The sequence below is a fragment of the Oncorhynchus mykiss genome, chromosome 9 (genome assembly GCF_057628025.1).
Source record: "Oncorhynchus mykiss isolate SJ-2025 chromosome 9, ASM5762802v1, whole genome shotgun sequence".
Lineage (NCBI taxonomy): Eukaryota > Metazoa > Chordata > Actinopteri > Salmoniformes > Salmonidae > Oncorhynchus > Oncorhynchus mykiss.
This window is the reverse complement of record NC_143030.1, coordinates 26,917,289-26,940,939: the sequence shown is the minus strand read 5'-3', so window position 1 is coordinate 26,940,939 and position 23,651 is coordinate 26,917,289. Positions and strand designations below refer to the sequence as shown.

At 41.8% G+C, this 23,651-nt stretch overlaps 1 protein-coding gene across 3 annotated transcripts in view; it reads right to left on the bottom strand.

The window, feature by feature from the left end:
* Positions 1-1,734: 1,734 nt before the first annotated feature.
* LOC110531762 (uncharacterized) overlaps positions 1,735-23,651 on the bottom strand; it is a 33,390-nt gene continuing 11,473 nt past the window's right edge. Inside the window, exons 2-4 of one of the 3 annotated variants that reach the window (XM_090183856.1) lie at positions 20,515-21,316; positions 16,531-16,539; positions 1,737-5,570 (exon numbers count right to left, since the gene is read on the bottom strand). In XM_090183856.1, the coding sequence (XP_090039982.1) occupies positions 5,177-5,570; positions 16,531-16,539; positions 20,515-21,316 (1,205 nt within the window). In that variant the 3' untranslated portion in view covers positions 1,737-5,176. Of the gene's footprint in view, positions 5,698-7,433; positions 8,013-16,530; positions 16,540-17,843; positions 21,317-23,651 lie in introns of those variants that run through there. The other 2 variants (XM_021615161.3, XM_021615159.3) reach the window with 2 other exon arrangements.

Sequence of the window (23,651 nt, the reverse complement as noted above, 5' to 3'; positions counted from 1 at the left end):
TCGTTGTCCATTTGGCAGACCCATTTGCGACCAAGCTTTAACTTCCTGACTGATGTCTTGAGATTTTGCTTCTGTATATCCACATAATTTTCCTCCCTGATGATGCCATCTATTTTGTGAAGTGCACCAGTCCCTCCTGCAGCAAAGCATCCCCACAACATGATGATGCCACACCCGTGATTCAAGTTTGGGATGATGTTCTTCGGCTTGCAAGCCTCCCCTTTTTCCTCCAAACATAACGATGGTCATTATGGCTAAACAGTTCTATTTTGTTTCATCAGACCAGAGGACATTTCTTCAAAATGTACGATCTTTGTCCCCATGTGCAGTTGCAAACCGTAGTCTGGCTTTTTTTTTGGTGGTTTTGGAGCAGTGGCTTCTTCCTTGCTGAGAGGCCTTTCAAGTTATGTCGATATAGGACTCGTTTTACTGTGGATATGGATACTTTTGTACCTGTTTCCTCCAGCATCTTCACAAGGTCCTTTGCTGTTGTTCTGGGATTGATTTGCACTTTTCACACCAAAGTACGTTCATCTCTAGGAGACAGAACGCGTCTCCCTCCTGAGCGGTATGACGGCTGCGTGGTCCCATGGTGTTTATACTTGCGTACTATTGTTTGTACAGATGAACGTGGTACCTTCAGGCGTTTGGAAATCGCCCCCAAGGATTAACCAGACTTGTTGAGGTCTACAATTTTTTTTCTGAGGTCTTGGCTGATTTCTTTGGATTTTCCCATGATGTCAAGCAAAGAGGCACTGAGTTTGAAGGTAGGCCTTGAAATACATCCACGGGTACACCTCCATTTGACTCAAATTATGTCAATTAGCCTATCAGAAGCTTCTAAAGCGATGACATTTTCTGGAATTTTCCAAGCTGTTTAAAGGCATAGGCAGACCAGGGTCAAAACGTTTCCACAGATCAGACACGGACAGAGTAGGATTAGCTCAGTTTCAAAGGTGTTTATTAAAATAATAGTCCAAAAGAAAAGAATAGGTGTCCCCCAAGAGACCCTCTCCGGGATACCGTCTTCTGGGCTCCGGGTCTTGCTGTATCCTGTGGGGATCAAAAACTGGACTCCCTCCTGTTACCTATGGTACCGTCCGTCCCCAACTATACGGGAGTCCTTTCCTGCCCCAGTCTCTGCCCCATGTGCTGCCCTTCTGGCAGCTTTATGGGACTTGTCCAGCTGGTGAGCAATCAGCCCTTGATTTCTCACCAATCAGCCCCAATTAGTCCTGGCCCTAGAGCCCATCAAGACCTGGCACGTCCAGCAGATGGAGCCATCAACTCGGGATGTATACTCCGTCTGTCACCAGGCCTCAACGAGTCTCCCCCTGGTGGCTGACCTGCTGTAAACCTCAGCATGTAAACTTCTGACCCACTGGAATTGTGATACAGTGAATTATAAGTGAAATAATCTGCCTGTAAGCAATTGTTGGAAAAATTACTTGTGTCATGCACAAAGTATATGTCCTAACCGACTTGCCAAAACTATAGTTTCTTAACAAGAAATTTGTGGAGTGGTTGAAAAAAGACTTTTAATGACTCCAACCTAAGTGTATGTAAACTTCTGACTTCAGCTGTATATAAACACACATGCCCTCTGCTGACTGGAGCAGGTAAGGAGCACGTTTTTTACAAAACATTTAGGGTTGTGGGTTCGATTTCCACGGGTGACCTACTGTAAATCGCTCTGGAAAAGAGTGTCTGCTAAATGACTAAAACGTAAATCTAATGTAAATGTTTTTATTTTTTCATTTTTCAATATTAAATGGTGAAGTACAAAGAGAAGCATGTGTTGATTGATTAGTAAGAATTTTAAACAAACTTTACATTAACTACTGCATTTAAGGCAATTTCTTATTCATGATTCAGATAAACATTTATAAATATGCAACTAGGTCTCTAAAGCTCCTACATGTAACACCATTCAAAAGTTTGGACACACCTACTCATTCAAGGGTTTTTCTTTATTTTTACTATTTTCCACATTGTAGAATAATAGTGAAGACATCAAAACTATGAAATAACACATTTGAAATCATGTAGTAACCAAAAAAGTATTAAACTAATTTTAGATTCTTCAAAGTAGCCACCTTGACAGCTTTGCACACTCTTGGCATTCTCTCAACCAGCTTCATGAGGTAGTCACCTGGAATGAATTTCAATGAACAGGTGTACCTTGTTAAAAGTTAATTTGTGGATTTTTTTTTCCCTTCTTAATGTGTTTGAGCCAATCAGTTGTGTTGTGACATGGTAGGAGTGGTATGCAGAAGATAGCTCTATTTGGTAAAAGACCAAGTCTCAAATAAGAACAGCTCAAATAAGCAAAGAGAAACAGTCCATAATTACTTTAAAACATGAAGGTTATTCAATCCATAAAATGTCAAGAAGTTTGAATGTTTCTTCAAGTGCCGTCGCAAAAACCATCAAGCGCTATGATGAAACTGGCTCACATGTGGACCACCACAGGAAAGGAAGACCCAGAGTTACCTCTGCTGCAGAGGATAAGTTCATTAGAGTTACCAGCCTCAGAAATTGCAGCCCAAATAAATGCTTCACAGAGTTCAAGTAACAGACACATCTCAACATTAACTGTTCAGAGGAGACTGAGTAAATCAGGCCTTCATGGTCGAATTGCTGCAAAGAAACCAGTACTAAAGGACGGACACCAATAAGAAGAGACATGCGTTGGCCAAAAAACACGAGCAATGGATATTAGACCGGTGGAAATCTGTCTTTGGGTCTGATGAGTCCAAATTTGAGATACAATGTAGAAAATAGTACAAATAAAGAAAAACTCTTGAATGAGTAGGTGCGTCCAATCAAATTAATTTAGCTATGTCCAAATCATATATCAAATCACATTCAAGACATTTCATGGTTGGAATCAAGAAATGCTCAATTATATTCCTCTACAGTGCCCTCAGAAAGTATTCATAGCCCTTGATTTATTTCACATTTGGTTGTGTTACAGCCTGAATTCAAAATGGTTGAAATAAAAGAAAATCTCACCCATCTACACACAATACCCCATAATAATAAAGTGTATTAAAAATGAAATACAGAATATCTCCTTTACATAAGTATTCACACCTGAGCCAATACTGCGTAGAAGAACCTTTGGCAGTGATTACAGCTGTGTCTTTCTGGGTACGTTTTTAAGAGCTTTCCACACCTTGAATTGTGCAACATTTGCCCATTATTCTTTTCACAATTCTTCAAGCTCTGTCAAATTGGTAGTTGATCATTGCTAGACAACCATTTTCAGGTCTTGCCATAGATGTTCAAGCAGATTCAACACTGTTACTCAGCCATTCAGAAACATTCACTGCATTCTTGGTAAGCAACTCCAGATTTGGCCCTGTGTTTTAGGTTATTGTCTTGCTGAAAGGCGAATTCATCTCTCAGTGTCGGGTGAAAAGCAGATTGAACCAGATTTTTCTATAGGATTTTTTCTGTGCTTAGCTCCATTCCATTTCTTTTTTATCCACAAAACTCCCCAGTCTTTAACAGTTACAATCATTCCCATAACATGATGCAGCCACTACCATGCTTGAAAATATGGAGAGTGGTACTCACTAATGTGTTTTATTGGACTTGCCCCAAAGATAACACTTTGTATTCAGGACAAAAAGTAAATTGATTTGCACAATTTTTTGCAGTGTTATTTTAGTGCCTTGATACAAACAGGATGCATGTTTTGGAATATTTGTCTTCTTCCTTTTCACTCTTTCATTTAGATTAGTATTGTGGACTAACTACAACATTGTTGATCCATCCTCAGTTTTCTCCTATTACAGCCATTAAACTCTGTAACTGTTTTAAAGTCACCATTGGCCCAATCCCTGAGCGGTTTCCTTTCTCTCCGGCAACTGAGTTAGGAAGGACGCCTGTATCTTCGTAGAGACTGGGTGTATTGATACACCATCCAAAGTGTAATTAATAACTTCACCATGCTCAAAACGGTATTCAATGTCTGCTGTCTTTTTTTTTACCCATCTACCAATAATCAGGGACCTTACAGATAATTGTAATTGTACGTATGGGGTAGAGAGATGAGGAAGTCATTCAAAAATCATGTTAAACATTATTTTACACAGAGAGAGTCTATGGAAAAGCTGATCTTATTTAGGCTTGCCATAACAAAAGGGGTTGAATATTAATTGACGAGACATTTCAGCTTTTCATTTGTAAATAAGTTCAAAAATTCTAAAAACATAAATCCGCTTTGACATTATGGGGTATTGTGTGTATGCCAGTGACACAAAATCTAAATTTAATCAATCAATTTCTAATTCAGGCTGTAACACAATAAAATTTGGAAAATTTCAAGAGGCGTGAATAATTTCTGAAGGCACTATATTGTTAGGTTCTAATTATTAGAGTAAGAACTCAGACACTATGAAAGCTTAAACCAAGTGTATTCATCCCAAAGGGTCAAACAGCTGTGCAGACGATATATTCACACAAGCACCGATATGTAACCCTTTCTCCTATGCCGAGTCTCCTCCTTATTTTATTAAGTTACACATCTGAACAGCCAATGCATCTCGGTTGCTAGACAGAACCTTAGTGAGATCTGTTCTTCCTCACTTCATCTGACCTGACCTCTGCCCCAAAGTGCTCACTCCTCCCCAACTCACAGCTGTCATGGTGACTGGTACCAGACTGTGTCTCTTCTCCTCCCAGTGGATCCCTCCCATAGGATCCCTGATGGCTAACAATTACATATCCTGACATAATGTAAACGTTATACATTATCCTCTCTCCCTCAGTGACATTAATAAGTATATTTCATATTCTCAGAACCCAGCAATATATAACTTAATAGACAAGTGTACTGTCCAGGGGATGTACTTGTACATCAAGCTGCCTCAAGCTACAAAAATAGGAGATTAATTCTGGCTCAGACAAGCCAAGGCTCGTGAAAGGCTACTTACTTAGTGACTTATATAATAATTTACATTTGCAAAATCCAAATAATATAATGAACAACATTGGATGGTTTATACTTACTTGTATCCAATGAAATTAAATGACATTATCAAAATGAAATACACATTAAAATATTTAATCTGATTTTATACAGTTATGTCTCGAGGCCTATTTTTGAGTAAAACTTAATTGACACAATTTGATTTCATGTGGCATGAACAAAAACACAAATTCCCAGTCAAAAACATAAGTCAGAACACAGCCTCTCTATTCTCTCATGCGATTCCAGGTCCTCTAACTGGGAAAATGTCTTTCCGCAATGAGAGCAGTGGTATGTCTTCTCCTCCTGTGTATGTATTCTTTCATGCTTATTCAGATGCCTTAAGCGGTTAAATACCTTTCCACACATGGAGCAGTGGTAGGTCTTATCACCTCCCGTGTGTGTCCTGTCATGCTTATTGAGGGCCCCTAACTGGGTAAAACTCTGACCACAAAGGGAGCATTGGTAGGGCTTTTCTCGTGTGTGTGTCTTCTCATGCTTTTTCAGACTACCTAACCACCTAAAACTCTTTTCACACTGGGAGCAGTGGTAGGGCTTTTCTCCTGTGTGTATTCTCTCATGCGTTTTCAAGCTCCCTAACTGGGTAAAACTCTTTCCACACTGGGAGCAGTGGTGTCGTCCTGCTGGTTTGGACGTCTTTGGGTCTGGTTCACCTGAAGGACTCTTCTCGCTGTCAGAGGGAGAGTCTCGTCTCTCTCCTGCCAAAGACAGAGTATTCAGTTAAACAGAGAAATTAATGAAACCCCCACATCATAAAAGTGTCTTCCTATGAGTTTTCTTCCGGACAAGATCCCTCAAAAACCTGAGGCCAGTCTTCACAACATTTCATAACTAAAAATAAACTTGGGGAGATTTCAAAAACAAATAATGAAGTGTTCCAAATCTAATCTTGCTCTAATGGATGACAATCCGTCAGTCAATGTTATTGTTTGCATTTGGTCGACTGTTAACAACGTTTTGTTGGTGGCCCACTATCTCTCTCCTAACTTTGTCCCACACAATCAGCTGGCAAGTTTAATAGAATAGAAATTACAATATTTTCAAAATGATCGTTTGTGTTCAGCCAAGCCTTTCCCTCGAAATGGCTATCCATGTTTTGACCTAAGACTTACAACCTCACAGACTTCTGCTAATATGTTCAGTCTCCCCAAAAAAGCTTGTCCATTTCATGTAACATTCATAACACTAAATTGGGAATCCATGTAACATCCATAAGGGGGAATCTATCTTTGAATTAGATAGGAAGGGGTGGGGGTAGCATCAAAAAGTGGATTTAATACTTTCTTGGTCACTACTTGGCGATGCAAACGATGATAAACTGTCTACCGATTATGGACACCATCCAACGCAGGACACTTACTGCCAAAACAGGTTGCGTACAGCAACGGATTTGGGTGATATCTCACAAGCTGTCGCTATGGAATGACCTAGGACGGGACGCTATTGTTAAAGTGACAATACTTACTGTTAGCTGTATACATAATGGCGAGCTACGAAGGGCTACCCCTAAGGGTGAGATATTTAAGTTGTAATTTCGCACAAAACAATCCATTGGTAACATTTGTTGGTTGCCAACTTTAATGGTATACACATTTTACAGTGTGGCTTTCTTTCCGACATTAAACTGCATAATCAAAAAGGCCCCTTTAAAACCATGCATTGATTCAACAACAGTGTGACCTAGCCTCTTTTAGAATCCAAGAGTGGAAGACTTGTATTGGCTCCTGTCATTAATACTCAGCATTTCTGAACCATCCCATTACATATCAGAATGTTGAATAAACTTTTTTTTTATTACATTTACCTGTTGTCCACTGATTTTGACCTTATGTCGGATGTAATCTTAGACAAAATATAGACAGGGACGTGTTAACCCGAGTTTCAGTACGCTGGTCTGAATTTCGATTGTATTTCCGGTTTTGTATTTGTTAATACTGATGCAATTCGCACACAACAAACACTTGCACAATATGTAAATAATGGTGGAGCTTAACCACAGACACAGACCTAACTTTGTCCCACACAATCAGCTGGCAAGTTTCACAGGTATTTCCAGCTGATTGTGAGGGAACTTGCATTGGTCAACAACATTCAAGGTTCAATTCAGCTATTGTTTACATATTGTGCATCACATGCAATGCATCAACGGATTGAAAATACACGTGACAGAACCTACCGACACCGCAAAAAGTCAGATAAATAAAACTTTCCTGTGGATATTTTACCTCCACTTCCCACCGTCAAATGCACCAACAGCACAGACAACGGTAAAGTGTTAACACAGATAGAACAATTAACACATATTTGGTGTTAATGTCATTATATTCAACATTCTGGCGTGTAGATATTTCAAACTCAAACTGAATATACATGGTAACAGTCTGACGTGAAGACAATTTGTGCCCCTCTTGTTAATTAAGATAACGTTACTCACCGTTGTTAATCTGATCTCCAGTCTCTTCTTCTTTCACCGTTACAATTATCTCCTCCTTCACTCCAAAAACGGCACCCTTCACTTTTTCTTCCCCCTCTTCTTTCACAGTGACGACGTCCTCCTCTTTCACTCTAAACTCTTCCTTCACTGGAGCTCCTTCACCTTTAATTGCAACAGCCTCACCCTCTACCTCTTTTTTTACTGTGACAGCCTCATCCTCCTCCTCCTCTTTTACGACAATGTTCAGCCAAAGACCCTCTTTCTCCGTCCAGCACACCCCCTCTTCTTTATCAGGGCAGGAGCTTAATGAGCTCATGGTTGGATGTTAGCTAGCTAGTTAGCACATTATTATCATCGACTAGCCTAGTGCTAGGCTGTTTTAGCTATCCAGCTAGCTAACTACTAGCAACGTAAATATGAAATGTAAATGGTAAACTAGCTTGACGACCAAAGTCTGTTCAAAACACAGTGGCGAATATACACCGAAGTCTAAAGAGCTTGAATCTTTCGGCTATGTTGACTAGCAAGCTACGGTGGTGGCTCACTAACTGTTGTTGAAGAACCTCTTCTTCGATGAGGTTTAACGGCGGTTGATTTCTAATATATGTTGCATTACCACCACCTACTGGAGTACAACTCCCTTATACATTGCTTGTGCCATCTAACACTACACTCACAAAAAATAATAACACCCTTCTCCACTATTTCAATATATTTAGTCCTACCTCATGCCAACAACCTGAAAGGACCACTTAACACACCCTGTAACTCTTCTGATGTCAAGTCTCGTACACCCACATACCTCAATGCAGCTGCCACCACAACCTCAATTTTCTATGACTCATGTTCCATCCCTGCAGTACAGTTGATAACCATTGCTATAAATGCAAGAAATCCAATCTTACTGAAACATATATCACTTATTGGCCTATCCCTCTGCACTGGTACAGATCTACTAGTCACACCACTCCCCTCAGTATCCCTCCCCCTTGACCCATCTTCCTCTACTTTCTTCACTGCCTCAGGTCATGACCATTTCTGCACTATTCTAACCCTCTTCCTTTCTCAAGGGACGCCATTTAACCGGCTGTCACAATCTCCTAACAATCAGAACGAACCCCTCGGGATGTAGCGCTCAACAGTGTATCCCACTTATAAAGCAGCTGCTTCGTCTTGATGTTCTTCTTTATCAGAAGCTACCGCCACGTTTTTCAATTTCAAACAAGTGCACTCTTCCAACCACCATCCCTGTACAAACATCTAACTCGATCCCCCCTCCCCGCCATCAAGGGTGTCTTAAAGGCAGTTGGGATATGTAAAAGAGAAATTCTAATACATTGAGACAAACAAAGAGAAGCATATGTTGATTGATTAAATCAAATCATCAAATCACATTTTATTAGTCACATGCGCCGAATACAACAGGTTACCGTGAAATACTTAGTTACAAGCCCCCTATCCAACAATGCAGTTTAAAAAATATGAATAAGAATCAGAAATAAAAGTAACAAGTAGTTAAAGAGCAGCAGTAAAATAACAATAGCAAGACTATATACAGGGGGTACCGGTACAGAGTCAATGTGCGGGGGCACAGGTTAGTCAATGTAATTGAGGTAATATGTACATGTAGGTAGAGTTATTAAAGTGACTATGCATAGATTTTTTTTATTTTTTATTTTTATTTCACCTTTATTTAACCAGGTAGGCTAGTTGAGAACAAGTTCTCATTTGCAACTGCGACCTGGCCAAGATAAGGCATAGCAGTGTGAACAGACAACACAGAGTTACACATGGAGTAAACAATTAACAAGTCAATAACACAGTAGAAAAAAGGGGAGTCTATATATACATTGTGTGCAAAAGGCATGAGAAGGTAGGCAAATAATTACAATTATGCAGATTAACACTGGAGTGATAAATGATCAGATGGTTATGTAAAGGTAGAGATAGAGATATTGGTGTGCAAAAGAGCAGAAAAATAAATAAATAAAAACAGTATGGGGATGAGGTAGGTGAAAATGGGTGGGCTATTTACCAATAGACTATGTACAGCTGCAGCGATCGGTTAGCTGCTCAGATAGCAGATGTTTGAAGTTGGTGAGGGAGATAAAAGTCTCCAACTTCAGCGATTTTTGCAATTCGTTCCAATCACAGGCAGCAGAGAACTGGAACGAAAGGCGGCCAAATGAGGTGTTGGCTTTAGGGATGATCAGTGAGATACACCTGCTGGAGCGCGTGCTACGGATGGGTGTTGCCATCGTAACCAGTGAACTGAGATAAGGCGGAGCTTTACCTAGCATGAACTTGTAGATGACCTGGAGCCAGTGGGTCTGGCGACGAATATGTAGCGAGGGCCAGCTAGATAATAACAGAGTAGCAGCGGTGTAAAAGGGGGGGGGGGGCAATGCAAATGTTTTGGGTAGCCATTTGATTAGATGTTCAGGAGTCTTATGGCTTGGGTAGATGCTGTTGAGAACTGGGGTCTTTGACAATTCTTTGGGCCTTCCTCTGACACCACCTGGTACAGAGGTCATGGATGGCAGGAAGCTTGGGTTAGGGATGTACTGGGCTGTACGCTCTACCCTCTGTAGTGCCTTGTGGTCGGAGGCCGAGCAGTTGCCTTATCAGGCAGTGATGCAACCAGTCAGGATGCTCTCGATGGTGCAGGTGTAGGACCTTTTGAGGATCTGAGTACCCATGACAAATCTCTAAGTCCTTAGCTTATTGATGAGCTTTGAGGGCACTATGGTGTTGAACGCTGAGCTGTAGTCAATGAACAGCATTCTGACATAAGTGTTCCTTTTGTCCAGGTGTGAAAGGGCAGTGCAATAGAAATTGCATCATTTGTGGATCTGTTGGTGCGGTATGCAAATTGGAGTGGGTCTAGGGTTTCTGGGATAATGGTGTTGATGTGAGCCATGATCAGCTTTTCAAAGCACTTCATGGCTACAGACGTGAGTGCTATGTGTCGGGAGTCATTTGGGCAGGTTACCTTATTACTCATGGGCACAGGGACTTTGGTGGTCTGCTTAAAACATGTTGGTATTACAGACTCGGACAGGGAGAGGTTGAAAATGTCAGTGAAGACACTTGCCAGTTGGTCAGCGCATGCTCGCAGTACACGTTCTGGTAATCAGTCTGGTCCTGCGGCCTTGTGAATGTTGACCTTTAAACATGTTGATCTTTAAACAAAAGGTCTTACATCAGCTGCGGAGAGTGTGATCACACAGTCATCCGGAACAGCTGGTACTCTCATGCATGTTTCAGTGTTATTTTCCTAGAAGCAAGCATAGAAGTATTTTAGCTCATCTGGTAGGCTTGTGTCACTGGGCAGCTCTCGGCAGCTCTCAAGCCCTGCCACATCCAGCGAGTGTCGGAGCCGGTGTAGTACGATTCAATCTTAGTCCTGTATTGACGCTTTGCCTGTTTGATGGTTTGTCGGAGAGCAGAGCGGGATTTCCTATAAGCTTCTGGGTTAGAGTCCCGCTCCTCGAAAGTGGCAGCTCTAGCCTTTAGCTCAGTGCGAATGTTGCCTGTAATCCATGGCTTCTGGTTGGGGTATGTATGTTCAGTCACTGTAGGAACGATGTCATCGATGCACTTATTGATGAAGCCAATGACTGACGTGGTGTACTCCTCAATGCCATAGGAAGAATCCCAGAGCATCTGCTTAATTTTCCCCCACTGGTTGTATATTTAACATGCTGATAGAAATTTGGTAAAACAGATTTAAGTCCCCGGCCACTAGGAGTGCCGCCTCTGGATGAGCGTTTTCCTGTTTGCTTATGGCGGAATACAGCTCATTGAGTGTGTTCTTCGTGCCAGCATCGGTCTGTGGTGGTATGTAGACAGCTACGAAAAATACAGATGAAAACTCTATAGGTAGATAGTGCGGTCTACAGAGTATCATGAGATACTCTACCTCAGGCAAGCAAAACCTCAAGACTTCCTTAGATATCGTGCACCAGCCATTGGACACAGTTTATCATAGTGCACTACGCTTTATTACGGACAACAGGTTCATTTCACATCACTGCATTCTGTATCAGGAAGTACACTAAAATAAAAGGTTCCTGGAGTATCCTTTAGGGGTTCTTCAAATTGAAACTTTGGGGGAACCCCTTTTAATGGATCCTCAAATAACTATTTGAAGAACCTTTTGGGGTTCAACATATTCTCATAGCATTCAGTACATATTCTTACCTCTTTGTTGATTGATATCCATTGAATTGTATCCATTTCTGTTTTATAAAGATTTGCACAAATATGAAAAAATAGATGGTATCATCAGAAAACAATATTAATGTAGATCATACAAGGGACAAACCATACCTTAAATTGAGAACATTTTTACCTGCTGTTCTTTCAAATTCAAATCCAAATGTTTCAGTTGGGCAGTTAGGTTCCTGCAAGGACCCCCAACAACTAAGGAGGTTCCTCGATGAACCCCACCTCTTATGGGGTTCTTGGAATAACCTTTTTGGGGACATTTTCAGTGCCAAGAACGCCAAGGTTCTTCAAAGAACTGAGGATCTTAGAAGAACCCTTTGTGAACCCCTAATTTTTAGAGTGTATGAATAAATAAATCAGGTACACATTTTTAAATGATTTGGAAAATAACATATACTTGATTTAACCCGCAATAAGTACCAATATCAGTACTTAATACTATATTGGTACTTAATGCTTCCGGCACCGACAGAGATGGCCGCCTCGCTTCGCGTTTAGGAAACTATGCAGTATTTTTTTTTTTTTTATGTATTATTTCTTACACTGTTACCCCAGGAAATCTGAAGTGTTATTACATACAGCCGGGAGGAACTATTGGATATAAGAGCAACGTCAACTTACCAACATTATGACCAGGAATACGACTTTCCCAAAGCGGATCCTCTATTTGGTCCACCACCCAGGACAATGGATCGGATCCCAGCAGGCGACCCAAAACAACGGCAGACGGTCTTCTGGTCAGGCTCCGTAGACGGGCACATCGCCCACCGCTCCAGAGTATACTACTGGCCAATGTCCAGTCTCTTGACAACAAGGTAGACGAAATCCGAGCAAGGGTTGCCTTCCAGAGAGACATCAGTGACTAACATTCTCTGTTTCACGGATACATGGCTCACTCGGAATACATTATCAGAGTCAGTACAGCCACATGGTTTCTTCACGCATCCCGCCGACAGAAACAAACATCTCTCTGGTAAGAAGAGGGGCAGGGGTGTATGCCTTATGATTGACGTGTCGTGGTGTGATCATAACAACATACAGGAACTAAAGTCATTTTGTTCACCTGACCTTGAATTCCTTACAATCAAAGGCCGACCGCATTATCTTCCAAGAGAATTCTCTTCAATTATAATCACAGTGGTGTATATCCCCCAAGCAGACACCTCAACGACCCGGAAAGAACTACATTGGACTCTATATAAACTGGAAACCACATATCCTGAGGCTGCATTTATTGTAGCTGGGGATTTTAACAAGGCTAATCTGAAAATAAGGCTCCCTAAATTTTATCAGCATATCGAATGTGCGACCCGGGCTGGCAAAATTCTGAATCATTGTTACTGTAACTTCCGCGATGCATACAAAGCCCTCCCTCGCCATCCTTTTGGCAAATCTGACCACGACTCCATTTTGTTTCTCCCAGCCTATAGACAGAAACTAAAACAGGAAACGCCCATGCTCAGGTCTGTTCAACGCGGGTCCGACCAATCCGATTCCACGCTTCAAGATTGATTCGATCAAAACTGAAAGCGCGAACCACTGCTTTTAATCAGGGCAAGGCAACCGGAAACATGACCAAATACAAACAGTGTAGCTATTCCCTCCGCAAGGCAATCAAACAAGCTTAGCGTCAGTATAGAGACAAAATAGAGTCGCAATTCAACGGCTCAGACATGAGAGGTATGTGGCAGGGTCTCCAGTCAATCACGGACTACAAAAAGTAAACCAGGCTCGTCGCAGACCCCGATGTCTTGCTCCCAGACAAACGAAACAACTTCTTTGCTCGCTTTGAGGACAATACAGTGCCAATGACATGGCCCGCTATCAAAACCTGCGTGCTCTCCTTCACTGCAGCCAACGTGAGTAAAACATTTTAACGTGTTAACCCTCGCAAGGCTGCTTGCCCAGACGGTATCCCTAGTCGCGTCCTCAGAGTATGCGCAGACCAGCTGGCGGGTGTGTTTACGGACATATTCAATCAATCCTTATCCCAGTCTGCTGTTCCCACATGCTTCAAGAGGACCACCATTGTTCCTGTTCCCAAGAAAGCTAGCACTCACTTGGTCAAGGACCATATCACCTCCACCCTACCTGACACCCTAGACCCACTCCAATTTGCTTACCGCCCCAATAGGCCAACAGATGACGCAATCACACTGCCCTAACCCATCTGGACAAGAGGAATACCTACGTAAGAATGCTGTTCATCGACTACAGCTCAGCATTTAACACCATAGTACCCTCCAAACTCGTCATTAAGCTCGAGACCCTGGGTCTCGACCCCACCCTGTGCAACTGGGTCCTGGACTTCCTGACGGACTGCCCCCAGGTGGTGAAGGTAGGAAACAACATCTCCACCCTGCTGATCCTCAACACTGGGGCCCCACATGGGTGCGTTCTCAGCCCTCTCCTGTACTCCCTGTTCACCCATGACTGCATGGCCATGCACGCCTCCAACTCAATCATCAAGTTTGCAAATAACCTCACACTCAATGTCAAAAAAACAAAGGAGATGATCGTGGACTTCAGGGCACAGCAGAGGGAGCAGCCCCCTATCCACATCGACGGGACAGTAGTGGAGAAGGTGGAAAGTTAAGTTCCTCGGCATACACATCTCGGACAAACTGAAATGGTCCACCCACACAGACAGCGTGGTGAAGAAGGCGCAGCAGCGCCTCTTCAACCCCAGGAGGCTGAAGAAATTTGGCTCGTAACCAAAAACACTCAAACCTTTACAGATGCACAATCGAGAGCTGTATCACCGACTGGTACGGCAACTGCTCCGCCCACAACCGTAAGGCTCTCCAGAGGGTAGTGAGGTCTGCACAACGCATCACCAGGGGCAAACTACCTGCCCTCCAGGACACCTACACCACCCGATGTCACAGGAAGGCCAAAAAGATCATCAAGGACAACAACCACCCGAGCCACTGCCTGTTCACCCCACTATCATCCAGAAGGTGAGGTCAGTACAGGTGCATCAAAGCTGGGGCCGAGAGACTGAAAAACAGCTTCTCTCTCAAGGCCATCAGACTGCTAAACAGCCATCACTAACATTGAGTGGCTGCTGCCAACATGCTGACTCAAATCTCTAGCCACTTTAATAATCCAAAATTGGATGTAATAAATGTATCACTAGCCACTTTAAACAATGCCACTTTATATAAATGTTTACATACCCTACATTACTCATCTCATATGTATATACTGTACTCTATACCATCGACTGCATCTTGCCTATGCCGTTCGGCCATCGGTCATCCATATATTTTTATGTACATATTCTTATTAATTCCTTTACACTTGTGTGTATAAGGTAGTTGTTGTGAAATTGTTAGATTACTTGTTAGATATTACTGCACGGTCGGAATTGGAAGCACAAGCATTTCGCTACACTCGCATTAACATCTGCTAACCATGTGTATGTGACAAATAACATTTGATTTGAAACACAGCATGTATGTTTCAGAATAAGTTCTGCAACTAACCAAAGGGCGCAGCTGATTATATACACTCCCTGGTGGTATGATCACCTACGTCAATATATGTGTGCAGCAATAAGCTTATAAGGTAACCTAGTACAGTAGATTATCTGAATTCATTAGCATTGTCCACTGTCACACAAGATCAAAATGTCAAAACCAGACATTGGTTACTTCTTTTTATCTAGTTTCGGTCCGACTCAGACCTAGCCTGCAAGGACACTCTTGCAACAGCTATGGCTTAACCGCAAAGACTAATATAGACAGCTTGTGCAAAGTATAGTGGCAGAGTTCAGACACATAGCAACAATATCTATTATAAGGCCTGCAGCAAAACATATGAATATTAAGGTACCCTTAATCAATAATGGGAACGGTCTTTGGGACCCTAACCCCTACACTACTGACTTTGAAAAACACCAAAAGAAAGATGCCCAGGGTCCCTGGTCATCTGCGTGAACGTGCCTTAGGCATGCTGCAAGGAGGCATGAGGACTGCAGATGTGACCAGGGCAATAAATTGCAATGTCCGTACTGTGAGATGCCTAAGACAGCACTACAGGGAGACAGGACGGACAGCTGATCGTCCTAGCAGTGGCAAACCACGTGTAACAACACCTGCACCGGATCGGTACATCCGAACATCACACCTGCGGGACAGGTACAGGTAACTGCCCAAATTACACCAGGAACGCACAATACCTCAATCAGTGCTCAGATTGTCCGCAATAGGCTGAGAGAGGCTGGACTAAGGGATTGTAGGCCTGTTGTAAGGCAGGTCCTCACCAGACATCACTTGCAACAACGCCGTCGCTGGACCAGACAGGACTGGAAAAAAGTGCTCTTCTGACGAGTCGCGGTTTTGTCTCACCAGGGGTGATGGTTGGATTTGCATTTATCGTCGAAGGAATGAGCATTACACCGAGGCCTGTACTCTGGAGCGGGATCGATTTGGAGGTGGAGGGTCCGTGATGGTCTTGGGCGGTGTGTCACAGCATCATCGGACTGAGCTTGTTGTCATTGCAGGTAATCTTAACCCTGTGCGTTACAGGGAAGACATCCTCCTCCCTCACGTGGTACACTTCCTGCAGGCTCATCCTGACATGACCCTCCAGCATGACAATGCCACCAGCCATACTGCTAATTCTGTGCGTGATTTCCTGCAGGACAGGAATGTCAATGTTCTGCCATGGCCAGTGAAGAGCCCAGATCTCAATCCCATTGAGCATGTCTGGGACCTGTTGGATCGGAGGGTGAGGGCTAGGGCCATTCCCCCCAGAAATGTCTGGGAACTTGCAGGTGCCTAGGTGGAAGAGGGGGGTAACATCCCACAGCAAGAACTGGCAAATCTGGTGCAGTCCACGAGGAGGAGATGCACTGCAGTACTTAACACAGCTGGTGGCCTGTTGGGGTTTGTTTCTTGTTCCTTGTCAATCATTGGCTCATTGGTGAAATTAGCATTCAGATAATATCTTTAAGTAAATCAATCATTCATTTATTCATGCAATTGCAGACAGAAGTTGACAACAGGAACATTGCACGCATGTTTCCGAGTAGGTTCTGCAAAATAGAAAAGGGTCCGAGTTGTTTTATTATGCCTACAGTCATATCTTAGTGATGTCACTGCCTATGTCATTACCTTCTACTCATGAGACCAAACCTATGCCTACACAGCTACATAAAGAGTTTCAGTGTTATCTAAAAGCTCAGCAGTAAATGTCCACTCCCCAAGTTGATTTATAGTGGAATGTCTGACTAGTCTCTTAGAACTCTGCAGGGGAGTGTAAGAGATATCTCAGTCACATTTCTCAGACCGTTTCTTTATAGGAGGCAGAGACTAGAAAAAAACTGTGGAACAATATTAAACCTTCATAATGAATATATATATTGTTAATCTGTAGTCTAGGACCCTATACATGTAAGGAGGGAGGGGTCTTATAACCCCTCCCCTTCTTTTAATACAACATAAGCATAATCAACTATAATAATACATCAAGCATTTGGTACAGCTCCTATCATAACCCCAAGGTGAACCCGACAGGCCATACTGACTGTTACGTTTGATTTTGACCACCCCTTTGTTCAGGGACACATTATTCCATTTATATTAGTCACATCTGTGGAACTTGTTCAGTTTATGTCTCAGTTGTTGAATCTTATGTTCATACAAATATTTACACGTTAAGTTTGCTGAAAATAAACAAAGTTGACAGTGAGAGGACGTTTATTTTTTTGCTGAGATTAGCTATAGGACAGAAGTGTGTTTAAAACACAGGGACTAATATACACAGAAAGCATTTAAAGAGCTCCAATCTTTCAGCTATGTTGGCTAGCAAGTTACCAAGGTGGCTGAATGAATCAGAATGAATGATGTTGAAGGCGTGCGTGTTGAATATTTATTTTTATGAAATAAAATAATTTGATGTATTTTTATAAATATAATAATAATAATAATAATAATAATAATAATAATAATAATAATAAGAGAGACATACAAAGATCAGCATGTGTTGATTGATTATTCAGACTTAATGAGTAAGAATTTTAAAAAGTACACTACACATCCGCATTTAAAAGGCCATTTCTTATTCAGTCAAATAAACAGATTAAAAATAAGCCTGTAAATCTATAATGCTTCTACATGTAACAATACGTACATGTCGTAATCTACAGTTTATAATGAACGTCCACTTATGGAGCAGGCCTTCCACATTTTATTTCTATTGACACAAAACTGTTGCATTAATCAAACATTTTTTTTTTTTTACAATCAGCATCTGTGTACTCTGACATGGTGGAATGATACTGATGAAAAACATTCACTACCTCATGAATGTTCCCATGTCAACAACGTATCAATGTTATCAGAACGTAACACATTTTTATATTCCTTTAGCTTGATGACTGGTAGACCAATTAACTCAATGAAACTACTAAATTCAAGAGGCTACAAGGTTAGAATCAAGAAATGCACACTCAATTCAACGATTTAGTCATTTACATTTTGCAATATCCAAAATCACACACAGTTGCTGTCAAATATACAGTGCCTTGCGAAAGTATTCGGCCCCCTTGAACTTTGCGACCTTTTGCCATATTTCAGGCTTCAAACAAAGATATAAAACTGTATTTTTTTGTGAAGAATCAACAACAAGTGGGACACAATCATGAAGTGGAACGACATTTATTGGATATTTCAAACTTTTTTAACAAATCAAAATCTGAAAAATTGGGCGTGCAAAATTATTCAGCCCCTTTACTTTCAGTGCAGCAAACTCTCTCCAGAAGTTCAGTGAGGATCTCTGAATGATCCAATGTTGACCTAAATGACTAATGATGATAAATACAATCCACCTGTGTGTAATCAAGTCTCCGTATAAATGCACCTGTACTGTGATAGTCTCAGAGGTCCCTTAAAAGCGCAGAGAGCATCATGAAGAACAAGGAACACACCAGGCAGGTCCGAGATACTGTTGTGAAGAAGTTTAAAGCCGGATTTGGATACAAAAAGATTTCCCAAGCTTTAAACATCCCAAGGAGCACTGTGCAAGCGATAATATTGAAATGGAAGGAGTATCAGACCACTGCAAATCTACCAAGACCTGGCCGTCCCTCTAAACTTTCAGCTCATACAAGGAGAAGACTGATCAGAGATGCAGCCAAGAGGCCCATGATCACTCTGGATAAACTGCAGAGATCTACAGCTGAGGTGGGAGACTCTGTCCATAGGACAACAATCAGTCGTATATTGCACAAATCTGGCCTTTATGGAAGAGTGGCAAGAAGAAAGCCATTTCTTAAAGATATCCATAAAAAGTGTCGTTTAAAGTTTGCCACAAGCCACCTGGGAGACACACCAAACGTGGAAGAAGGTGCTCTGGTCAGATGAAACCAAAATGGAACTTTTTGGCAACAATGCAAAACGTTATGTTTGGCGTAAAAGCAACACAGCTGAACACACCATCCCCACTGTCAAACATGGTGGTGGCAGCATCATGGTTTGGGCCTGCTTTTCTTCAGCAGGGACAGGGAAGATGGTTAAAATTGATGGGAAGATGGATGGAGCCAAATACAGGACCATTCTGGAAGAAAACCTGATGGAGTCTGCAAAAGACCTGAGACTGGGACGGAGATTTGTCTTCCAACAAGACAATGATCCAAAACATAAAGCAAAATCTACAATGGAATGGTTCAAAAATAAACATATCCAGGTGTTAGAATGGCCAAGTCAAAGTCCAGACCTGAATCCAATCGAGAATCTGTGGAAGGAACTGAAAACTGCTGTTCACAAATGCTCTCCATCCAACCTCACTGAGCTCGAGCTGTTTTGCAAGGAGGAATGGGAAAAAATGTCAGTCTCTCGATGTGCAAAACTGATAGAGACATACCCCAAGCGACTTACAGCTGTAATCGCAGCAAAAGGTGGCGCTACAAAGTATTAACTTAAGGGGGCTGAATAATTTTGCACACCCAATTTTTCAGTTTTTGATTTGTTAAAAAAGTTTTAAATATCCAATAAATGTCGTTCCACTTCATGATTGTGTCCCACTTGTTGTTGATTCTTCACAAAAAAATACAGTTTTATATCTTTATGTTTGAAGCCTGAAATGTGGCAAAAGGTCGCAAAGTTCAAGGGGGCCGAATACTTTCGCAAGGCACTGTACAAGAAAAAAAGCCTCTTATAAAAAAATTTAACAAGAACTTTGTCCATGCCATGGCTTTATTTTCTGAATTAAAATTGTAAATGTATGTTTACACAAATAAAATTGGTTCCGTAATGTTGAAAATCCCAATAGATGTGGAGACCAAAAGATTCTTTCAATTTCAACTTACTTTAGAAGAAATAGGGAATTATTCAAGAAAAGTGCAAGGGTGCCTATATATTTGGCCGCAACTGTAATAGTGTTTCCAATCAAATTAACTTAGCAAAATCTAAATCATATTTCAAATTCAAGAGGTTAGAATCAAGAAATACAAAAATCCATTAATCTATATAATCATTAAATAGACTGCATCAAGGTGCCTCACACTACAGAAATAGGAGAAAGGCTCTTGCTCCTATGAGCCGTTCTGGCTCAGAGAAGCCTAGGCTCGTGCAAGGATACTTACTTATATAATAATTCACATTTTGCAATATCCAAATAACATAATGAACCGCATTGCAGGGTTTATACTTGTATCCAATCAATCAAAACAAAATACACATTAAAATATTTAAATCAGATTTTTAGACATGATCACGTCTCAAGATGGAAAAAACAACAACCCAGGTAATGACTATTTCATGTGGCATAAAAAAAATACCACAGTCAAAAACATAAGTCAGAACACAACCTCTCTATTCTCTCATGTGATTTCAGGGCCTCTGACTGGGAAAATGTCTTTCCACAATGAGAACAGTGGTATGTATTCCCCTCCTGTGTATTTGTATGTATTATTTCATGCTCTTTCAAGGCCACTAACTGGGTAAATCTCTTTCCACACAAGGAGCAGTGGTAGGTGCTATCCCCCCCTGTATGTGTCCTCTTATGCCTACTCAGGCCCCATAACTTGGTAAAACTCTTTCCACACAAGGAGCATTGGTATGGCTTTTCTCCTGTGTGGGTCCTCTCATGCAATTTCAAGGTACCTAACCACCTAAAACTCTTCTCACAGTGGGAACAGTGGTAAGGCTTCTCTCCTGTGTGTATTCTCTCATGCTGTTTCAGGCTCACTGACCCCCTAAAACTCTTTCCACAGTGGGAACAGTGGTAAGGCTTTTCTCCTGTGTGTATTCTCTCATGTGTTTTCAGGCTCACTAACCACCTAAAACTTTTTCCACACTGGGAGCATTGGTAGGGCTTCTCTTCTCCATGCGTCCTCTCGTGCCTATTCAGGTCCCCTAACTGGGTAAAACTCTTTCCACAGTGGGAACATTGGAAAGGTTTTTCTCCTGTGTGTGCCCTCTTGTGCGTTTTCAGACTACCTAACCAGGTAAAAGTCATTCCACATTGGGAGCAGTGGTATGGCTTCTCTCCGGAGTGTATTCTCTTGTGTATTTTCAGGTTCCATAGCAGAGTAAAACTCTTTCCACACTGGGAGCAGTGGTGCCTTCCTGCTGATTTGGACGTCTCTGGGTCTGGTTCCCCCGAAGGACTCTTTTCGCTGTCAGAGTGACAGTCTGGCCTCTCTCCTGCCAAAGAGAATAATTAAAAAGGGACTTCATTGTCATTTTTTGTCAACAATATTCATAAATTACTCAATGTCGAAGTGGAAGAAAAATGTAATATTTATTTTATGGAAAATAAATCACTAATATAACTAGATTAGATAAGTATTCAACATGTATTCAAGACATGTTAGAATCACCTTTGGCAGTTATTGCAGCTGTGAATCTTTGAGTAAGTATCTAAAAGCTTTGCATACATGGATTGTACACAATTTGCCATTTATTCTTCAAAAAATTCTTCAAGCTCTGAAGTTGGTTGATGATCATTGCTAGAAAGCCATTTTCAAGCCGATTTAAGTCAATACTGTCATTAGGCCAATCAGGAAGATTGAATGTCATCATGGTAAGCAACTCATGGTTAGAGCGTTAGGCCAGTAACCAAAAGGTTGTTCAATCGAATCCTCGAACTGACAAGGTAAAAATCTGTCATTCTGTCCCTGAGCAAGGCAGTTAACCCACTGTTTCCCGGGCGCCGAAGACGTGGATGTCGATTAAGGAAGCCCCTCGCAACTCTCCGATTCAGAGTGGTTGGGTTAAATGCAGAAGACGCATTTAAATTGAAGGCATTCAGTTGTACAACTGACTAGGTATACCCCTTTCCCAACTCCAGTATATATTTTGCCTTGCGTTTTAGGTAATTGTCCTGCTTAAAAGGTGAATTTGTTACTCAGTGTGTGTTGGAAAGCAGACAGAACTAAGTCTTCCTCTAGGATTTTGCCTATGCTCAGCTCTATCATTTATTTTTATCCTAAAAAAACTCCCTTATCCATGCCTATGACAAGCATACCCATAACATGATGCAGTCACCACCATGCTTGTAAATATTAAGACGTGTACCCAGTGATGTGTTGTATTGGATTTGCCTCAAACATAACGCTTTGTAGTCTGGGCAAAAAGTTAATTTCTTCCCCACATTTTTTGCAGTCTAACTTAAGTGACTTATTGCAAACAAGATGCATGTTTTGGAATATTTTTATTGTGTACAGGCTTCCTTATTTTCATTCTGTCATTTATGTTAGTATTGTGGAGTAACTACAATGCTGTTGATCCATCCTTGAGCGGTTTCCTTCACCTCAGGCAACGGTGTAAGGAAGGGCGCCTGTATCTTTGTTTCACAAAGTCTGCTGCCTCAACTTGTATGATTGCAATTTGCAAATACTACAGAATGTTATGAAGAGTGATCAAAATAATTTAAATTAATTGCAAAGTCTCTCTTTGCCATGCAAATGAACTGAATCCCAAAAATACATTTCCACTGCATTTCAGCCCTGCCACAAAAGGACCAGCTGACATCATGTCAGTGATTCTTTCGTTAACACAGGTGCGAGTGTTAACGAGGACAAGACTGGAGATCACTCTGCCATGCTGATTGCGTTCGAATAAAAGACTGGAAGCTTCAAAAGGAGGGTGATGCTTGGAATCATTGTTCTTCCTCTGTCATCCATGGTTAGCTGCAAGGAAACACGTGCTGTCATCATTGCTTTGCACAAAAAGGGCTTCACAGGCAAGGATATTGCTGCCAGTAAGATTGCACCTAAATCAACCATTTATCGGATCATCAAGAACTTCAAGGAGAGCGGTTCAATTGTTGTGAAGAAGGCTTCAGGGCACCCAAGAAAGTCCAGCAAGCGCTAGGACCGTCTCCTAAAGTTGATTCAGCTGCGGGATCGGGGCACCACCAGCACAGAGCTTGCTCAGGAATGGCAGCAGGAAGGTGTGAGTGCATCTGCACGCACAGTGAGGCGAAGACTTTTGGATGATGGCCTGGTGTCAAGAAGGGCAGCAAAGAAGCCACTTGTCTCCAGGAAAAAACATTAGGGACAGACTGATATTCTGCAAAAGGTACAGGGATTGGACTGCTGAGGACTGGGGTAAAGTCATTTTCTCTGATGAATCCCCTTTCCGATTGTTTGGGGCATCCGGAAAAAAGCTTGTCCGGAGAAGACAAGGTGAGCGCTACCATCAGTCCTATGTCATGCCAACAGTAAAGCATCCTGAGACCATTCATGTGTGGGGTTGCTTCTCAGCCAAGGGAGTGGGCTCACTCACAATTTTGCCTAAGAACCCAGCCATGAATAAAGAATGGTACCAACAAATCCTCAGAGAGCAACTTCTCCCAACCATCCAGGAACAGTTTGGTGACGAACAATGCCTTTTCCAGCATGATGGAGCACTTTGTCATAAGGCAAAAGTGATAACTAAGTGGCTCTGGGAACAAAACATCGATATTTTGGTCCATGGCCAGGAAACTCCCCAGACCTTAATCTCATTGAGAACTCGTGGTCAATCCTCAAGAGGC